The sequence below is a fragment of the Gilbertella persicaria genome (assembly GCF_025201335.1).
Source record: "Gilbertella persicaria strain CBS 190.32 chromosome Unknown B0P05scaffold_45, whole genome shotgun sequence".
Taxonomy (NCBI): Eukaryota; Fungi; Mucoromycota; class Mucoromycetes; order Mucorales; family Choanephoraceae; genus Gilbertella; species Gilbertella persicaria.
Window position 1 is genome coordinate 114,504 of NW_026252006.1, and position 14,153 is coordinate 128,656.

The 14,153-nt window shown below is 35.7% G+C and overlaps 8 protein-coding genes across 8 annotated transcripts; 4 read left to right on the forward strand and 4 right to left on the reverse strand.

Annotated features, from left to right (window-relative positions):
- The first annotated feature begins 243 nt into the window (after positions 1-243).
- On the forward strand, positions 244-938 carry B0P05DRAFT_556568 (transcription initiation factor TFIID subunit A-domain-containing protein). Its single transcript, XM_051579928.1, has 3 exons — positions 244-527; positions 592-706; positions 752-938. Exons 1-3 carry the CDS (start codon positions 312-314, stop codon positions 907-909), a joined length of 489 nt encoding a protein of 162 aa, XP_051431417.1. The 5' UTR covers positions 244-311; the 3' UTR covers positions 910-938.
- Positions 939-1,422: 484 nt separating this feature from the next.
- On the forward strand, positions 1,423-2,156 carry B0P05DRAFT_640439 (60S ribosomal protein L18-B; the record flags this gene model as incomplete). The annotated part of the gene is made up of 3 exons (XM_051583745.1): positions 1,423-1,428; positions 1,473-1,559; positions 1,604-2,156. 3 exons carry the CDS (start codon positions 1,423-1,425, stop codon positions 2,057-2,059), a joined length of 549 nt encoding a protein of 182 aa, XP_051431418.1. The 3' UTR covers positions 2,060-2,156.
- On the reverse strand, positions 2,141-2,843 carry B0P05DRAFT_556575 (uncharacterized protein). Its single transcript, XM_051579929.1, has 2 exons — positions 2,330-2,843; positions 2,141-2,279 (listed from the first exon to the last, which is right to left on the reverse strand). Exons 1-2 carry the CDS (start codon positions 2,489-2,491, stop codon positions 2,181-2,183), a joined length of 261 nt encoding a protein of 86 aa, XP_051431419.1. The 5' UTR covers positions 2,492-2,843; the 3' UTR covers positions 2,141-2,180.
- On the reverse strand, positions 2,696-3,750 carry B0P05DRAFT_581220 (uncharacterized protein; the record flags this gene model as incomplete). The annotated part of the gene is made up of 4 exons (XM_051582084.1): positions 2,696-2,722; positions 2,743-3,492; positions 3,548-3,637; positions 3,679-3,750. 4 exons carry the CDS (start codon positions 3,748-3,750, stop codon positions 2,696-2,698), a joined length of 939 nt encoding a protein of 312 aa, XP_051431420.1.
- Positions 3,751-4,534: 784 nt separating this feature from the next.
- B0P05DRAFT_556588 (cytochrome P450) lies at positions 4,535-6,475 on the reverse strand. The gene is made up of 8 exons (XM_051579930.1): positions 6,291-6,475; positions 6,142-6,248; positions 5,948-6,096; positions 5,841-5,896; positions 5,445-5,795; positions 4,968-5,393; positions 4,779-4,921; positions 4,535-4,730 (listed from the first exon to the last, which is right to left on the reverse strand). The coding sequence occupies exons 1-8, from the start codon at positions 6,423-6,425 to the stop codon at positions 4,544-4,546; spliced, it is 1,554 nt and encodes a 517-aa protein (XP_051431421.1). The 5' UTR covers positions 6,426-6,475; the 3' UTR covers positions 4,535-4,543.
- A 2,932-nt stretch (positions 6,476-9,407) lies between these two features.
- B0P05DRAFT_556604 (uncharacterized protein) lies at positions 9,408-9,879 on the reverse strand. Its single transcript, XM_051579931.1, has one exon. The coding sequence runs from the start codon at positions 9,700-9,702 to the stop codon at positions 9,472-9,474; it is 231 nt and encodes a 76-aa protein (XP_051431422.1). The 5' UTR covers positions 9,703-9,879; the 3' UTR covers positions 9,408-9,471.
- A 719-nt stretch (positions 9,880-10,598) lies between these two features.
- B0P05DRAFT_556607 (tyrosine-tRNA ligase) lies at positions 10,599-12,510 on the forward strand. Its single transcript, XM_051579932.1, has 7 exons — positions 10,599-10,871; positions 10,936-11,482; positions 11,540-11,764; positions 11,810-11,908; positions 11,951-12,017; positions 12,062-12,253; positions 12,304-12,510. Exons 1-7 carry the CDS (start codon positions 10,738-10,740, stop codon positions 12,468-12,470), a joined length of 1,431 nt encoding a protein of 476 aa, XP_051431423.1. The 5' UTR covers positions 10,599-10,737; the 3' UTR covers positions 12,471-12,510.
- A 183-nt stretch (positions 12,511-12,693) lies between these two features.
- B0P05DRAFT_556614 (uncharacterized protein) lies at positions 12,694-13,959 on the forward strand. Its single transcript, XM_051579933.1, has one exon. The coding sequence runs from the start codon at positions 12,734-12,736 to the stop codon at positions 13,793-13,795; it is 1,062 nt and encodes a 353-aa protein (XP_051431424.1). The 5' UTR covers positions 12,694-12,733; the 3' UTR covers positions 13,796-13,959.
- Positions 13,960-14,153: the final 194 nt, after the last annotated feature.

The window sequence follows — 14,153 nt, forward strand, 5'->3', positions numbered from 1 at the left end:
ATTCAATCAGCAACAACAACAACAACAATTTGCAGCTGCTCAACTTCGTAAGTTCATTTAACATGCTATAGTTATATTCAATTAAACTAGGTTCACAACAACAACAGCAACAACAAGCTACATTGAGTAAAATGGGATTAGCAGCACAACAATTAAATGCACCTTCACCTGTACAAAATGCATTTGCTTCTCCTATCAATCAACAACAACAACAACAACAACAAATGAAGCCTAATCCAGCATTAAACACAACAACGGCTGCTGCTGTGGCTGCTGCTGCTGCTGCTGCTGCTGTCAAGAACAACAACAATATGTTTACATTCCCTACACAACCTCAACCTCAACAACAACCACAACAACAACAACCAAGTACACCTACGAGTTCTACTCCTGCTGCACTCAAGACAGCTACCACTGCTCCCTCTATGGACTATGATGGTGTGAATCGTGTATTAACTAAGCGAAAGATTCAAGAACTTGTATCTCAAATAGATCCATCTGAACGATTAGAACCTGAAGTAGAAGATGTATGTATATATATATATACACACACACACAAAAATGAAACGCATAGACTCATGGCATGAATAGATTTTATTGGAAATTGCAGATGAATTTATAGAGTCAGTCACTACATTTGCTTGTCATTTAGCCAAGCATCGTAAATCAGATACATTGGAAGTGAAGGATGTTCAGTTGCATTTAGGTAAATTCATTTGTCAAAGCATTTTCAACTCATCTATGAGCATAGAACGCAATTGGAATATTCGCATACCGGGATTTGCTGCTGATGATATTCGACCCTTAAGAAAGCCTACGACTCCTTCTTCACATCAATCTAAAGTTCAAGCTGTGAGTGCTGCTAAATCTCAAATTGCCAATAGTTCATCTAAAAAGGACAACCAATAAATATCTTTATTTTTTCTTTTAAAAAAAAATATCCGAGTCGGATTGAATGTTACTCCTCCGGACCTCGAAATACGCTCGATGTTACAGATCCAAGGCATGAAAAAAGTCCATATTGTACACTCAGAAAATAGATATTAGAAGCAAAAGCGCAACTCTAGATCATCCTCTTTTCTTTGTAGTCTAAAATGGTAAATGCTGCAACACCTAGACACAATATCTTTATCAACAATGGATGGAGAGAGAGAGAATATGGATGGATGAGGTTTTCTTTTAGATGATGATGAGTATTATGTTTTGGATGGATGATTCAGCGACATTTTTTTTTTTTTTTTTTTTTTACTTTTTCTATGGACAATCAATCGAGGACAACAACAACAACAACAACTTGTACAAAAACTCGACCTTGCATATGTGTACACTATAAAAGTTCGATAGTGAACAGCAGAAAAAAAAGATAGACAGAAAAGGAAACCTCTCCCATCTATTCTTTTTCGAATCCATGCCGTGATAGAGATGATTGTGAATGATAGACCATCAACTAAACAAACAAAATTATGATGTAGGGTATCGACCTCAAGAACCACCACGTCAAGAACTCTAACCGTTCTGCTCCCAAGTCTGACAATGTCTACTTGGCTTTGTTGGTTAAGGTAAGATAGGCAAATAAAATATGCTCTAGACTGATCATGATTAGCTTTACCGTTTCCTTGCTCGTCGTACTGATGCCAACTTCAACAAGGTTGTCTTGAAGCGTCTCTTTATGTCTCGTATCAACCGTCCTCCTGTCACTGTCTCTCGTCTTGTCAAGAACAACAAGGAAGGTAAGACCCTTGTTGTTGTCGGTCGTATTACCGATGACTCTCGTCTTCTCGACCTCCCCAAGCTCTCTGTTGCTGCTCTTCACCTCTCCAAGACTGCCAAGGCTCGTATCTTGAAGGCTGGTGGTGAAGTCTTGACTTTGGATCAATTGGCTCTCCGTGCCCCTACTGGTGCCAACACCATCTTGATCCGTGGTGCCAAGAACAGCCGTGAAGCCGTCAAGCACTTTGGTTTCGGTCCTCACAAGAACAAGAAGCCCTATGTTCGTTCCAAGGGTCGTAAGTTTGAACGTGCTCGTGGTAAGCGTTCTTCTCGTGGTTTCAAGGTTTAAAGACCTTTTTGTTTTGTTTTGTTTTTTGTTTTTTTTCACTTTTACAAAGACATTCAAAAAATAATAATAATAAACCCACACTTTTTTATCATACAACACAATAATTTATTTATTTACATATCTATTTCTTTTCTAATTCAGCCAACTTCTTCTTGATATCAGCAGTAGATTTTTCGTGTTCAGCCAAATGTTCTCTCAAGATTTTGAGCTTTTCAGCATCCTAATGTGATGTAAGACAGAGTGTCTTTGCCATTTTATTAGTTTACTTACGTGAGCACGAGCCCATCTGTTTTCAGCAGCCTGTTCTCTTTCACTGAACCCTTTAGAACTAGCAGTGGCACCTTCAGAGCGGACAATAGAGGTCATATGTAAAGCACGACGAGAAAAGACATTAGAGCGGGAAGAAACGCGAGCAGAGATAGTGGGGAGCATGTTAAATAGTAAAGATAAAGATAAAAAAGAAAATGAAAAGCAAGGGATAGGGGTCTATTTATATTTACGCCTGTGCCTTTTCTTTTGTGTCCTGTGATCACATCTTGACGTCAACATATTGCATAAATAGAAAGCCCCAGAAATAACAGTTTGTACGACATTCTTTATTATCTACTGTAAGCTGGGGGAGAAAGGTCGGGTTGTTCAGGAGCATAAGAAGGTAATTCCGTCCTATTTGGATTGCATGATACAGTAGGTTGAGTCAAATAAGTCTCATTGGCTAATACATGACTATTGCTACTATTACTATTACTACTATTACTATTACTACTATTGTTATTATTATTGTTATTATCATATTCAGGTAAAGCACCAAGATCAGATGCAGACTGAATATCCAATACATCGTCCACAGTCACTCTTCCACTTGCTTCCGAAGCCACTGCAGCAATAGCAGCGCGAGACCCCATTCTCAATCGACTGATTTCTCCATCAATATCAATCGCACACCCATTTGTCTTGAGAAATGCTTCCAAGGTCAATATTTGATGATCAATCCATTCAATCAGACGCTGCTCATAATGATATTTAGTAGTCGCCAATTGGTTCTCAAATCCATGTAGACGAGGATTGACCTGTGTACGCAGCGTATATTCTATCTTGAGACGATATCCTCGGTAATTTGTCAAAACAGTGACTACATTGCTACTCTGATTTGTTTCAGTAGGTATGTTGGGTACATCACTGCATATCTGATGTGCTTCATGCACAAGTTGGTATGACTTTTGTGCAATTTTGTCAGCATGCTTCATAAGATCCATGGTAGAAGAAACAATGGCAGATTTAAGTAGACTATGGTTGTTATTTTGGCTGGCTACAATGGCTTGTCGGTCCATAAAGTTGGATGCACCGGGTAATGATTTCATGGCTGTCTCTATAAGTTCCCTTGCCTTGTATAACTTGTGTTGTGCTGATGTATAGACATCAATCTTATGTTTAATCTATAGAAAACAAATTTAGACAAAATATATATACACATCAAACTTGATTGCTTACACTCGGTATGTCACTCGCTAATTGCTCTACATCTCGCTTTAAATGCTGTTCAAACACACAACTGGCATCTTCTGTATCTGGAATAATCACCTATTTCTCTGTCATGACACAATAAAAGAAGAAAGACTTACCTCGTCATACAATACATGCAATTGTTGACATAAAGCATCCAGTTTATCTTTTTGTTCATTCAAATCATCCATCTGCACATATCAGTAAGAAAACATAGACAACATTATCCATTACTTGCCATGCTCTTTGCTTGGTCTATCTGAGATTCTAACTGCTGAATAGCATTTTCATAAAACCGTACAGATTCAATAATATTGCTGTAAGATTTAGTTGTATTGGTTGTGGTTGAGTTATTAAATAAACTACGCTTTGAACTTGAACCATGATAATCCTGTTCGGCTTGATAGTTTTTTCTATTGTCTTAAGTCCTAAGCTTGCTTTCTGTCACTTACAGTTCTTTTTCTGAAAAGGCCTTCAAATGTATTTGTTTTTCGAGTTTCTTTTTTAGACCTTCATAGTATTTTGAGTGAGCAGGAAGTGATTCTCGAACCCACTGTAACTCTGTGATCTGTTTAACAAGTTGTATATAACGTTCTTGAATATCACTCATAAAAAGAAAAAAGAAAAAAGAAAAAAAAAAAAGAAAAAGAAAGAGGCTGACCATCTAAAACAAGTAAGCGTGAAATCAATTTTATTCGTCTCCTTTTTATGCCGCTGATATGACTCTGTTATAAATATACAACACCTGAAACAGAATGTTTACTTTATGTATTTCCGGTTCTTTGTTCTTTTAATTCCTCTGCTTATCTCGGGTGCAATGATTCCTCCTGTTCTTGAATTGGGCTACAACAGCTATAAAGTAGGAAAAGAACGTACAAACGAAATCAAGAAAAAGATACCTTCCATTTCTACCAAATAAATAAATAATTGAATTCTGAAACTCCCCTAGAGGATATATAGCAAAAAATACATTTATTTTTAAGTCTATTGTCTTCTTTTGGCTTTGAGCTTGAAACTGTTTTTGGCTACTTGTAAAGTAATAAAGTGTCTACGGTCCTCAGCATCTTGCATTTCTTGCTCAATAGGTGCAATATCAAAATGCTTCAAAAAGGTAGCAATAGAAATTCTCATTTCTTGAAGAGCAAAGTTCTTACCAATACAGTTTCTAGAACTAAAAAGACGTAATGAGTCTATTCATTCAATACGATTGAGTCCTTACCCTGAACTGAATGGGAAGAAGGCATCCAAATGGCTTGCTTCCGTGTTTGATTCAGCAAGCCATCTTTCAGGCTTGAATTCCCAAGGATGAGGCCAGTGTTTTTCATCTGTTTGTGTATGATAGAGACTACAGACAACAACAATCTAACAGGATAAGTTGATGGATGTGTTTTTTTTTTTTTTTACTTACATCTTTAGGAAGAGCTAATCTGTCTCCCAAAACAACAGGCTTATCTGTGATTCTTTCAAGACCACTGGTAGCAACAGCATCAATACGTAATGTTTCATTAATCACAGCATTCAAGTAAGGCAAATGCTTCAATTGTTCATGCTCAAATACTTTTTGACCTTCTTTCATAGGAATAGCATCAATTTCTTCATACAGCTTCTTGAGCTTGTTGGGATACTTTAAAAGTTCGTGGAAAGCAAAACCAATGGTATTACTGGTCGTTTCTGATCCAGCAATCAAGAACAAGACGGTTTCAGTCATGATGGCTTCTGAAGTCAATCTGTCTTGTTGATCTTGGGCTTCTTGAGAGTTGATGAGGAACTGAAGAATATCACTACGCTTTTCTGCTGTACTCTTTAAACGATCATTGATCACATCTGTCAAGAACTAGAGAAGATGAGGCTGATTGTACAACAAAGACAGATATCTTTCACTTACGTTTCTTAAATCAGGATTGATTTGATCTGAGGACTTGATAAATAACTTGGACAGCCAAGGATAGAGAGCACTGATAGCATTTGCTTTTAATTCTTCGCCAATAGCTTTAGGTACAAAATGAGTAGGGTCTTCAATCATATTGAATGTTTGACCAAAAGCAGTTTCACCAATGACATCCAAAGCAAGACGTTGCATCAAACTCCAGATATCAACTGCACCATAACCCTCTTGATCATGTTCTTCCATGATTTCCTTATCGACCTTGTTGATTAAAGATTCAGTCACAGAAGTCATGAAGGGTTCCATTGAATTAAGATATTTAATAGAAAAGGCAGGAGAAACGATTCTTCTCTATATAAAAAGTTATGATACGTATAAAAACCGAGATTTTCTTACTCTTTGTTTGTGCCAAACATGATCTCTGGTACTAAATAAGGTTGGATCTTTGTTTTCTAAAAGAATAGATAAGTTATGATGGACATGATTACAAAACAAATACTTACTGCTAAACACTTTGTAGACAGGGCCCTTCTTAAGATCTTCAGTCACCAAGACTTGCTTGATCATGTCTTTATCACCAATAGCAACTCTATCAGGACCCAAACGGACAATGTCTCCGTATTTTTCATGATATTGTTTGAATTTTTTGTAACTGCAGATGGATTAGAGGAAGCTGTCATGTGTCATGTCTACTTACGCTGTGCCTGCAGGTCTGTCAAGCACAAAGTTAGGAGCTTTAAAGAATCTTGTATAGAAAGGACCGGGGATATGACTGAGTGGGCCCAAGAAAGCGTCATATAATTTCTATACAAAAGGGTTATTCATGGGCTTCAAAAAAAAAATTACATTTAAAGTGACATAGGTAGCTAATGAAATAGCAGTAATCTTTCCAATCTTTTCCAAATTGGCTCTGTTTGATAAATATTCAAGCGTATGTTGAGTTGCTTGTTCAATTTGGCCAAGCGCTTTATCGTAATCCATGATTAGTGTAAGTTTTTTTTTTTTTTTTTAAAAAAAACAAAATGATATGCATCTAAAAAAAAATTATTTTTTCTGGATTTTATACTTCATATCTTTAACCTTTTTAGGGAAAAAAATAGTTACATAACTAAAAATAATTACATGTTCAGCCGCACACAGGTTTTTCCGATGCCGTCAAAATGATTTTTTAAGTAGGACAAGGCAAATGAAAACCAAGGCTAAGACGAGCAACTTTTTTTTTAGTAGCTTGATAGGCAAAATATAAGGCTTGTTTTTTAGACAGATGACTGTAGATTTAAATATAAAATAATGATTCGTTCGGAGCGCACGGGCAATTATCTCAATTTAAGGCAATAATACGTGTGTTGCTTTTTGACTCATCCTATTATTGAGATATTGGGCATACTGTCTTGTCCGATTGTGTATCATATGGAGGTTCTTTTTTAAGTGTATACATATGTCATATGTGTTGTGCTTTCAGAGTAGATTTAAGCAAGAAACATAGTCTTATACGATTTATTTTCAAAAGGGTCAAATGATAGAAAAACGATATTGTTGATTAAATTCATGTAATAGCTGAGATGGTACACATGATGAATACAGAATTTTTTGATCCACTTTTCTGGTTTTTTTTGTAACTTGAGAATTAGAGTTTACATTGTATAATCCAAACTGTCACTTTAGGTGATACTTAAAAACAAGATGAACGATAAATTTGCGTACAAATGCTAACAGACTTCATTACAGGAAGATAAGCATGTCATTTGAGGTTTCTTAGTACTGTTGTTTTTTTAGTGAAGTATGGAGCTTATAGACTAAAATACATGTTCATTTTATTTTGTTTGCAATACCGTATTTGATTTAAGGACTTCATCGTAAAAGAGAGACAGAGAGATGTACTTTGGTTAGAAAGTACATTTACCATTTTTCCAGATACCACCATTGACAGCACAGCAAGAGGCAGGGCCACTGCAACAGGTATCAGTACAGCCACGGGGCTGGAGGGTGTAGTTGGATTCGACAATCTTCTTGTATTCTTCCATCTTTTGTAAAGCATGAACATCAGGGGAAGGAACAGCACTAACAGCCATAACTAAAGCAAGGCCAGCAAGCAAAATATTGGAGACGGAGACCATGTTGTTTAGAAAGAGAGAGAAATTGATAAAGAAAGAGAAACCAACCCAAGGAGCTCTCTTTTATATCTGTCTTCATGTACAACACGATGGCTTTCATATGCCGTGCGAATGTTATGATGCATTTCGAATGTTTCTTTTTTTCTAGAGAGATTTGTCATGCATTCATAATTATCTTTTTCTGATAGTAACGTAACACTATATGCCTAGCAAACAGACAAATGAAGGATCTGTCTTTATAACTTCCAATAGGCAAACACTTTGCTGTCAAGAATGGCAATTACTGTTTTCATTACTTTACTACGTCAACTGTACCGAAGTTTTGTGCAGCTTAAATCTTACTTTGATCAAGTTAACATAGATACTTATGACTAACTGATTTAGCTTGATTTTTATCACATGACGAGAATTCTTGGTTGCTTAAGCAAGAACAGAGAGAACGTTTCTCAAGATCAATATCCAACGCCCAGGATGTGAGTTGAGATATCTTGTATGGATGAATGTCATCATGCTGTAGATAATATGACGTCCCCTCCTTGCTTTGAGTAGATTAGGTCTTATGAGTCCTCATTCAGTCACGGTGCATTGGCAAAAGTACAGACGATAATAGAAATAAGTTCTAAAAACGTAGCATTAACCGAGAAAAGATATGAACAAAGTGGTACGAAGCTGCGATTAGTAAGAAATCGTGTAAGCAAGAGAGAAACTAATGAGATATACAGCAAACAGAACAAGCACAATGTCAGATCATGTTCTTGACATAATTCTGAGAAGCGCCTTTTTTTTTCACTTTTGACAGTTCAGAAGGAAGTCAATTGTGTCTTTTGCACAACTTGAACCTACTTCATCTGTTAAATGTGCATAAATAAATGTGATAATAAAGCCAGTGCGGAATTAGAGTAAAACTATTTGGTAGTACATGTTAAAATAGTCCTTGAATACAAGAAGGAAAATTGGATCTTTCCTTTATGAGTACCTGGGAAGATATACATCTTCAAAACTGGATTGTTTATTTTAATCAAGTGATTGTAGATACCATAAACGTGGTTTTTTTCTTGTTCAGGAGATAGAGTAGAGCCTTTCCTTTAAAAAAAAGCATCATGCTTTTTAACAAGTTATACTCAAAAGTAAGATTTTCGTAATGGTACTCAAGAGGGATATCACAATAATAATAAAAGGACCAAACTTTTTATCAATATGCAGCTACAATCGTGAAAAGGAGACAAGAAGCTTGAAGCCAAGTTTATAAGATAAAGAAGACATACATTTTGACTTGAATGAAGAAAGAAGTCCAATTCATAGCAGAAACTTGATTTGAGTTTCAATATCATTCACAATCATTATCATCCATATAATTGAATTTATTCAGAAAATAAAGAGGAAGGCAGTGAATGGACTAGAAGATTATGCACAGGTTTGATTTTACCAAAACGATTTTCAGCAAGCTCTTAGCATACGAATCAGGTTTCCATGATAACGGGAAATAATGTTCTCTCTATCACAAAGAATATAAAATAAATACAAGTTGAAATTAGAAGCATTCTTTTTCTTTTAAATCTAAAATATAAACAAATATCTTTATAAATATCTGTATTCTCAGAAAATCAATAATTACTGCATTGAGACTGAAGGCTCTATGCCTAGTTAATTTGTTCAAGCCAAGAAAGAGAGAGAGAGAGAGAGAGAGAGAGAGAGAGAGAGAGAGAGAGAGAGAGAGATAGACCAAAGTTGGGCTATAAAGCTTTAATACAAAGCAATAGCTCATTTTTTGCTACACTATAGCTTGCAGCATAAAATTGCTTTCTACTTGTAAAGTAAAACTGAATGTCAATGCGAAGTAATAAAGATCTTAGCACTTGTATGTTAAATCAATTTATTGTAGTCAAAAGTTTGATTTTGAATATAAAACGTCTTTAGAAGTTACATTTACCATTGGACCAGGAGCCGCCATAGAAGATACAGCAAGCAATGACAGTTCTACAACAGTTATCTTCACAAGCACGGGGCTTGAGAGCAAGGTTAGATTTGACAATCATGTCGAATTCAGCTCTTTTTTGGAGAGTGTGGGCATCAGTATTGGGAGCAGCACTAGCACCAATCATTAAGGCGAGACCAGCAAGCAAGATGTTTGAGAAGGAGACCATGATAAAGGTGATTGAAGAGGATGATATGGATCAAGGCATACTTTGAGTTCTGCTTTTTATATGTTTTGAATTCTTGACGTTTGAAAGATTAGTCATGGTTTTATAAGTATCTTATTTCTCTTGTAATAGTGTATGTTTGATCCTTTGTGAAAAAGCTGCATACTCCTATTATGGTAGATATATCTAAAGATGGTTAAAAAAAAGAGGGTGTATAACTTAATTATGCAGACTAGTCCAACCATAACAAAAGAGCTGCTTTTTAATAAAATTTGTTTAACTTGAATCCATGTTCTATAGTCTAGTGACAAGTGCTTGTTCAATTGACATTTTGGATAACAAGCTAATTTGTACACCTTAATTGTAATAACACAATGAAATAGTATCATATTTTCCATACACTGTATGTTAACAAACTGGAATAAAGAACTTTAAATGGAGATGATGCTGTGCTTAATAAGACATATGGTAAGCAAAGTAATTTAAATAGCATGACAATGATAGTCATTTGTGTAATATCAACGCATAAATCATTTTGTGTGGGCTTACTACCCAAACAGATTTTGAAATCCGGTAGATCAAATGATATCGTATTCTTGTCATTATGTCATAACATCTTGGTTATCTGCACTTCTTTAGGAATTTGAAATGCACACTGTTACCATATGGGTATTTGTTTCCCATGTATATCTATTTTATTTTGTTTAGATGCCAGTAAAGAACAAAATGGACTTGTCAGATTTACTGTTTTACACATATAGTTTATTAAGAAAGTTGTTCAAGTCACAAACAGAAAAGGAGATGTTCAAATGTATATTTCACAACATCTCTTAAAAAAGACAAGAAATGTAGAATCAAGTTTTACAAGCAGCTTCTTGTATGCTTAAAAAGATACTGAGACATGAATATTAACTTGAAAGAACATATAACCTCGAAAGACATTGTTGAATCTGACTGACATTCAAACTCATTTGACAGCTTTTTTCCTTCTTTTTTTTAACAAGGGGTAGCTTAAAACTCGATAGCTTTTTTTTTGAGATGCTCTTGCTAAAGAGGACATCATTCCATGTTCAATGGAAGCCAATCATTCGTTTAAACAAGTGTTTTTTGAGTATGCATTCTAATGTTATGCATGACATGACTGAAAGAGGCCTTGTCTCTAATGTCACAAGGTAAGGCCATCCACTCCAGTGCGCCACTCTTTTCTTTTTTTTATGCATAACGTATTTTACATAGCCCTGATATTACAGAAAAGACCAGTGCAAAGACTGCCATTTACTGTGGTGTTGATCCGACAGCCAAAAGTCTTCATTTAGGTAACCTAGTTACACTTATGGGACTATTGCACTTTCATATCCGAGGTCATCAAACTATCGCTCTTGTAGGTGGTGCTACAGGAAGCATTGGTGATCCTTCAGGCAGAAAATCAGAGCGTGTACCATTATCTGAGGATGTGCTTCAAGTCAATGTAGCTGGTATTGAAGGCCAAATCCATCGGTTTTTCAAAAATGGTGCTAGCTATGCTCAACGACGTGGATTTGATTCCAAAGAACTTGCAGCACCCAAAGTACTGAATAATTACAGTTGGTTTAGTTCAATGACAGCTATTGATTTCTTGAGCAAGATTGGGCGTTATGCTCGTGTCAATACCATGTTAGCTAAAGAGAGTGTGAAATCACGTATTGAAACAACACAAGGCATTAGCTTTACTGAATTTTCTTACCAACTCCTGCAAGCCTATGATTTCTGGTATCTTTACAAGCATCATGGCTGTCGAATTCAGGTAAATTTAATAATAATAATAAAAAAAAAAGAGCAAAGTGTACTTATGTTGTTCAAGATTGGAGGCAGTGATCAATGGGGCAATATTACAGCTGGCATTGATATGATTTATAGAAAACGATCTGCTGATGGTCAAATAGTAGACAAAGAAGATATGGAAGCAAGGGCATTTGGTATTACAATTCCTCTCTTATTGACATCAACAGGTGAAAAATTCGGTAAATCAGCAGGCAATGCAGTTTGGCTTGACGAGAATATGACAAGTGTGTTTGATTTTTATCAAGTAAGGACACATACAAGACAACCTGAACTAAACAAGAATACATAGCTTCTAATGAAAACAACAGATGCAGATGTTGGTAAATATTTACAGATGTTTACTTTATTATCTAAAGAGCAGGTCTCTGATATCATGAATGAGCACCAGGTAATGGCTATTCACCATCAAATTAGTACTCACAAGAAACAGAAATTGCCTGAACAAAGAATAGCACAAACAGCACTTGCAAACGAAACTACAGAACTTGTTCATGGTGGTATGTAAACTAGTTTGATCTATCCAAATAACATAATGTATTAGTGGATGGTTTAAATAGAGCACAGACAGCTACTAAAGTTTTGTTTGGAGCTGATTTGAGTGCTGTATCTGGTGATAGTATCATTGAAGCTTTCAAGTTTGATAAAAATCGCTTTATTCAACTTGAGAAATCCTCTTTAATTGGATCTGGTTTAGACAAGATTGCTGCTATTACAAATGCTGCTAAATCAAAATGTAAGTAAAACAGGGGTTACACAGAATGTAAACAATGTCTTTCTCTACAGCTGATGCACAAAAGAAGATCAAGGCAGGTGGCATTTATTTGAATAATACAAGAATCACAAATATCAAACATACCATAAAAGAAAGTGATTTAATTGATGGAAAGATTTGTGTCTTGCGTGTTGGCAAGTCTTCTTATTATCTAATTCAGGCTATTCAAGACAAATAAAGCTTAATTAATAAACTAACAATGGCTCTGTGATACTGAATTACTAAAGCTCTTTTTTACTTTATTGACCTAATCAAAATACCCTTTCTTCTAATTTTCATATGCTTCTAAACTAATCAAAATAGACATAGTGTCGTACAAGTATTATCTGTTTTCATGTGAAACCCGCCAAAACCTACGCGAGTACATAATTAAAAAAAAAAGCTTCTTTATTCTCTCTTCCCCCTTCTTCTTCTTTTTTCTTTCTTTCTTTCTTTATTCTAATGAAAAACAAGCACCATTCGTTTCATGGCTGTCCACTTCGATCTTCTTCTTTATTGATCATCAATAAGCAAAACAAAACCATCGTCACAGCCACAGATGAGGTGTTTGATATGCTCGGTTATGAACCTCATCATTTAATAGGCCAATCCATTCATTTACTTCAGCCTCAACAAGGCATACACCACTCCGCACTAAATCATGGCTCGCTCGGGCAAATTCCTTTTGACATATGCATACATCATGACCCACTCTGTCAGCGAGGCAACTTAGACTACTGGCTTATTCGTCCAACCACAGCACTCACTACATCTTCTTCATTTACTATCCTACAAACAAACCAATTTGGTACCATTGATCAGGCACATGCTTCACCTGAATTCCCTCAGATGCCACATGAATTAGTAGGACATCCTATCATGTCATTTGTGCATCAAGAAGATGTTAGATTACTTTGCGACAAGTTCAGTCAAATTCAGCGACTGCCAATCAGCAGTTTTCAGGTTCGTTGGTTAAGACAGCATCCAAAATACAATCACCAAGCGTTTGATTGGGTTTCTTTGATGGTGATACAGATTGGACGAGTGGGTGATCCACAAACACGGCCAATTTGCATCATTCGACCTGTGAATAAGCCAAGGCAGGTCTCGTTTGACGATTCGATATGTTTACATTTGATTCAATGGTTTATGACACAAACAAAAAACGGTATGAATGGCATCTACCATACAATAGAAGCGATACATATTGCTTTGGATCAAGGCAAGGTATATCTGCTTGAATTTCTAGCGCATGCAATGACGAGTATGATCAGCCTAACAGACGATCTTATGCAACATTATGTAGGCATTGAGGAGGATGAACACGTATATAAAGATGCTCTATCCAATCATCACAAGTACATGCCACGTAAAGAAAGGAGAAGAAGAAAAAAGAAAGCTTGCCATGATAGTCTTTGTATGTCTATCAAGGTCTCTATTGACAACTATATTTGGTCTGTACCCCTCTTTGTTCATCATAAACCCTATGCTCCAAAAAACAAGGCACTTTGTATGCCTGAATAATCCATGCTATTCCCTTTCTTCTATGATTTATACTATACTATGCTGATTTTATATGCTCCTTCTCTTAGATAAGTCTTCTCTTTATGTTGATGATGACATATGATTTTATACAAAAAGTGCGTCATAATCTTTCATATAAATCTAAACGCGTCCTTTTTTTTTTACTTTATCTGATTTTTATTGTTTGTCATTTTTAAGATCAGAGAGTGGCTTGAACTGAAATAGAAACTGGATAGCCCTTCCTTTTTTTTTTCAACATGCAAAAGGAAATTCCTGTTTAAATTACACTGTAATCTATAAAAATAAAGAGTTACACAACTTTTCTTTCTCGGCGAGACTGAACCAATAAAAAACTAAA

What these genes read in the sequence shown, in the direction of transcription:
- B0P05DRAFT_556568 (XM_051579928.1), top strand. Translation starts at nt 312, where the DNA reads ATGTTTACATTCCCTACACAACCTCAACCTCAACAACAACCACAACAA. An exon ending in TAGAACCTGAAGTAGAAGAT is followed by an intron (nt 528 to 591) that starts GTATGTATATAT and finishes TGGCATGAATAG; the next exon opens with ATTTTATTGGAAATTGCAGA. An exon ending in GGATGTTCAGTTGCATTTAG is followed by an intron (nt 707 to 751) that starts GTAAATTCATTT and finishes CTATGAGCATAG; the next exon opens with AACGCAATTGGAATATTCGC.
- B0P05DRAFT_556575 (XM_051579929.1), bottom strand. Translation starts at nt 2,491, where the DNA reads ATGCTCCCCACTATCTCTGCTCGCGTTTCTTCCCGCTCTAATGTCTTT. An exon ending in ACAGATGGGCTCGTGCTCAC is followed by an intron (nt 2,280 to 2,329) that starts GTAAGTAAACTA and finishes ACATCACATTAG; the next exon opens with GATGCTGAAAAGCTCAAAAT.
- B0P05DRAFT_556588 (XM_051579930.1), bottom strand. Translation starts at nt 6,425, where the DNA reads ATGGATTACGATAAAGCGCTTGGCCAAATTGAACAAGCAACTCAACAT. An exon ending in GACAGACCTGCAGGCACAGC is followed by an intron (nt 6,097 to 6,141) that starts GTAAGTAGACAT and finishes ATCCATCTGCAG; the next exon opens with TTACAAAAAATTCAAACAAT. An exon ending in TGTCTACAAAGTGTTTAGCA is followed by an intron (nt 5,897 to 5,947) that starts GTAAGTATTTGT and finishes CTATTCTTTTAG; the next exon opens with AAAACAAAGATCCAACCTTA.
- B0P05DRAFT_556604 (XM_051579931.1), bottom strand. Translation starts at nt 9,702, where the DNA reads ATGGTCTCCTTCTCAAACATCTTGCTTGCTGGTCTCGCCTTAATGATT.
- B0P05DRAFT_556607 (XM_051579932.1), top strand. Translation starts at nt 10,738, where the DNA reads ATGCTCTTGCTAAAGAGGACATCATTCCATGTTCAATGGAAGCCAATC. An exon ending in ATCATGGCTGTCGAATTCAG is followed by an intron (nt 11,483 to 11,539) that starts GTAAATTTAATA and finishes ATGTTGTTCAAG; the next exon opens with ATTGGAGGCAGTGATCAATG. An exon ending in AAATGCTGCTAAATCAAAAT is followed by an intron (nt 12,254 to 12,303) that starts GTAAGTAAAACA and finishes CTTTCTCTACAG; the next exon opens with CTGATGCACAAAAGAAGATC.
- B0P05DRAFT_556614 (XM_051579933.1), top strand. Translation starts at nt 12,734, where the DNA reads ATGAAAAACAAGCACCATTCGTTTCATGGCTGTCCACTTCGATCTTCT.